This window comes from Malus domestica, chromosome 07, assembly GCF_042453785.1.
Source record: "Malus domestica chromosome 07, GDT2T_hap1".
Classification (NCBI taxonomy): Eukaryota; Viridiplantae; Streptophyta; class Magnoliopsida; order Rosales; family Rosaceae; genus Malus; species Malus domestica.
The window spans coordinates 4,914,192-4,917,091 of record NC_091667.1 but is presented as its reverse complement, the minus strand read 5'-3'; the positions used below and the strand labels follow the sequence as shown (position 1 = coordinate 4,917,091).

The window sequence follows — 2,900 nt, the reverse complement described above, 5'->3', positions numbered from 1 at the left end:
TTCCATCAGTGGCGTTACTGTTACAAGATGCGCCCAGCAAAATCATGCACTGGTTATGCCGAGTGTGCATGTCGGAGTGAGAGAGAGCGTATTGTGTATGGTAAGAAAAAGGCATACTACACATGGAAAAACCGTTGGTGCTTTCTGTATAATGATTGGGAGTATGATAAGGGTGTCACGCCTGAGCGACGTGTGCTTACTCACTTCCAGACTGTAGGTTGTAACGTATCAACCGTTCGTACTATTTGCTATTTGTTGTGGTCTTTTCTTGCTTCTAACACTTTGTTTCATGTAGTGACGCGGGGCACCATCCAACTGTTTGGGCATGAGCTATCTGACATAGAGAAGGTGTTGAGGGTGCCCAAAGAGGATAGACACTTAAGCAAGCTACGACCCTTATTTCGTCGGTACGGTTTCCAACCCTTAGTTTCCGAGAGCCAGGGACGATCGAGTAAGTTGTATCCTTCATGTAAACTTAGCTCAATTCCTTACTTTATTTGGAAAGTTGTATTTCTTATTTTGATTTTCCTTATGCAGTGGAGAAGGTAAGCAAGAAAACAGGGACTAGCACCCATAAAAGGAGAGCACCAGTGTTAGTTCATTCGGAAGACATCCTACCGCATAAGAAAATTCATAAGTTCCGAGGGGAACCATCCGTTAGACCTAAGTCCCAAGATGGGGTCCTTAAGGGGCCTGCCTTTAGGAAGACTGGAGTCGAGGCCGTTGAAAATGCTGCTGCCGTAGTTGTAGGAGAAGGGAGCCGACTGTTGCCTCCTCCTCTTACTATGGAGCACACTGTCCAGGAAAATGATCCCGGTTCCCGCCATGAGGGGAAAGGCAAGGAAAGAGCTGGCAGTGTCCCGTGGAAGGACTTGAGGGTTGCCACGCGGCCAAAGGATTTTGGGGATATCAACAATTGCTTGGCAGGGCGTCGATTCGCCTTCGATGAGCTCGGAGAGCCCTTAGCTAAGGATGAATCGGATTGCGACCGGATGTTGAAGCTGTCTTCATATGTGAGTGTTACTTTGTCATTTCCTTACTTTTTCCTCTTTATTATCATTATTTAGGTAGTGATGATCGTCTTGCCATGCAGGTCATGGCCGAGTATCACGACAGACTGCAAGAGGTTGAGCGGTACAAGGCAAAACTGAAGGAGAATAAGCAGCTTGTGGACGAGGCCCGAAGGAATAAGGGACTTTTGACTCAGGCTCTCCAACTGAAGGACGAAACCATGGAGAGCTTGAAAAGGCGAAATGGTGAGAACCTAAGGCTTAAGAAATTGTTTGAGGCAACTAAAAAACAGTTGGAGGTGGCTACCTTGGAGGTATCCAAGGTTAGGGGAGAATTGGATGGTGCCTTAGTTGAGATTTCTGAACTGGAGAAGAGCATTCCAACTGAAAGGGAGGCTGCTGTGCAAGAATACTTAAGTTCTTCGACCTTTCATCTTGCTATTAAACCCCACTGTGCTCAAGAAGCTCGCTTTGAAAAAAGGAAATGGATGGCCGTCCTTGATCGTTATGATGATGGGAGCATTCTTCGAAAATACCACGAAGATATAGATGAGCATCATCGAAAGGGCGAGACATTTGTCCTTGCTGTTGATCCTAGCAGCGAAGATGAGTCTGATAATGAAGGTAGTGCTGATGCACAGACTCAGCATGGTGAAGAGGGTCTTGGGGATGCAGAGGATGATGGTAGGACGCGGAGTGATACTGCCAAGGGTTCGGCTTCAGATGAGAATGAATAGCAGTGTCTTTACTATCTGCATGTATTCTGGATGTAGTAGTCTGATGTGTGTATAACATGTGCCCATGTTATAAGCTTGAGAGTTTTGGATTTTAGGTGTTTATGAGTGTTTGCACTATTATTAATGCATGTTTGGCTATGTATGAATAGATCTATTGTTTGGATATAAGCCCTTGTTTGGTTGTTCCTTTCTTTGTATAGTCTTGTCGACACATACTTAGATTTTGTTTCGTGCTGGATATATTTGCTTTGAGGTTTCAACACTTGAGTGTTCCATTGCTAGGAATGTAAAAGAGTGAGGGCTGAGTTGGCTAAATTACCTCTTTATTGAATTCATTGCCAAATGGCCTTCATTACATAGGATGCCGAACGGCTATAGCTCAACACTTGTACATCGTGAGTCTATTTGTAGTAGTACTTCAAGTGATCAGCGTTCCATGGATGGCCAAGGGTCTTGCCATCGGAGCTTCTAAGTGTGTAAGAGCCAGGGCAACTGATGCCAATGACTTCATACGGTCCATCCCAGTTTGGACTAAGTGTGCCTTCACTCGGGACTCTGTCGCAGAGTAATCTTTTCTTTAAGACCCAGTCTCCTATTTTGAAAGAACGAGGCTTGACCCTAGAGTCATAATAGTTGGAGATGCGCTGCTTGTAGGCGACATTCCTCAAGTGAGCTTGGTTTCTGTGTTCCTCGACTAAATCCAAGTTGAGGGTGAGTTGTTTGTCATTTTCACTTTGAATGTAGTTCTGGACTCGGAATGTTGCTTGCTCGAGCTCAACAGGGACAACCGCCTCTGTGCCAAAGGCAAGTGAGAATGGAGTTTCTCCTGTTGAAGTCCGATATGAAGTGCGATATGACCAAAGAACTTGGGGTACAAATTCTGGCCAACAGCCTTTAGCTTTGTCCAAGCTGGTTTTCAAAGTGCGCTTGATTATTTTGTTGATGGCCTCAACTTGTCCATTAGACTGGGGATGAGCTGGAGAGGCAAAGCATAAGTTGATGTTGAACTTAGAGCAGAACAACCTGAACTTCTTGTTGTCAAACTGTCGCCCATTGTCAGTGACTATCGCATTGGGAATGCCGAATCTACAAAGGATGTTCTTCCACACGAAGTCTTCTATCTTTGCCTCAGTAATGGTTGCCAAGGGTTCTA

General features: G+C 45.1%; 1 protein-coding gene across 1 annotated transcript; it reads left to right on the top strand.

The window, feature by feature from the left end:
- Window positions 1–663: 663 nt before the first annotated feature.
- On the top strand, window positions 664–1,940 carry LOC139197319 (uncharacterized). The gene is made up of 2 exons (XM_070824487.1): window positions 664–1,013; window positions 1,094–1,940. Exons 1-2 carry the CDS (start codon window positions 786–788, stop codon window positions 1,745–1,747), a joined length of 882 nt encoding a protein of 293 aa, XP_070680588.1. The 5' UTR covers window positions 664–785; the 3' UTR covers window positions 1,748–1,940.
- The last annotated feature ends 960 nt before the right edge of the window (window positions 1,941–2,900 follow it).

Bases quoted from the DNA above. Each gene is read 5' to 3' on its own strand.
- LOC139197319 (XM_070824487.1), top strand. From the start codon at position 786: ATGGAGCACACTGTCCAGGAAAATGATCCCGGTTCCCGCCATGAGGGG. The intron at 1,014-1,093 runs GTGAGTGTTACT...CTTGCCATGCAG, and splicing joins TGTTGAAGCTGTCTTCATAT to GTCATGGCCGAGTATCACGA.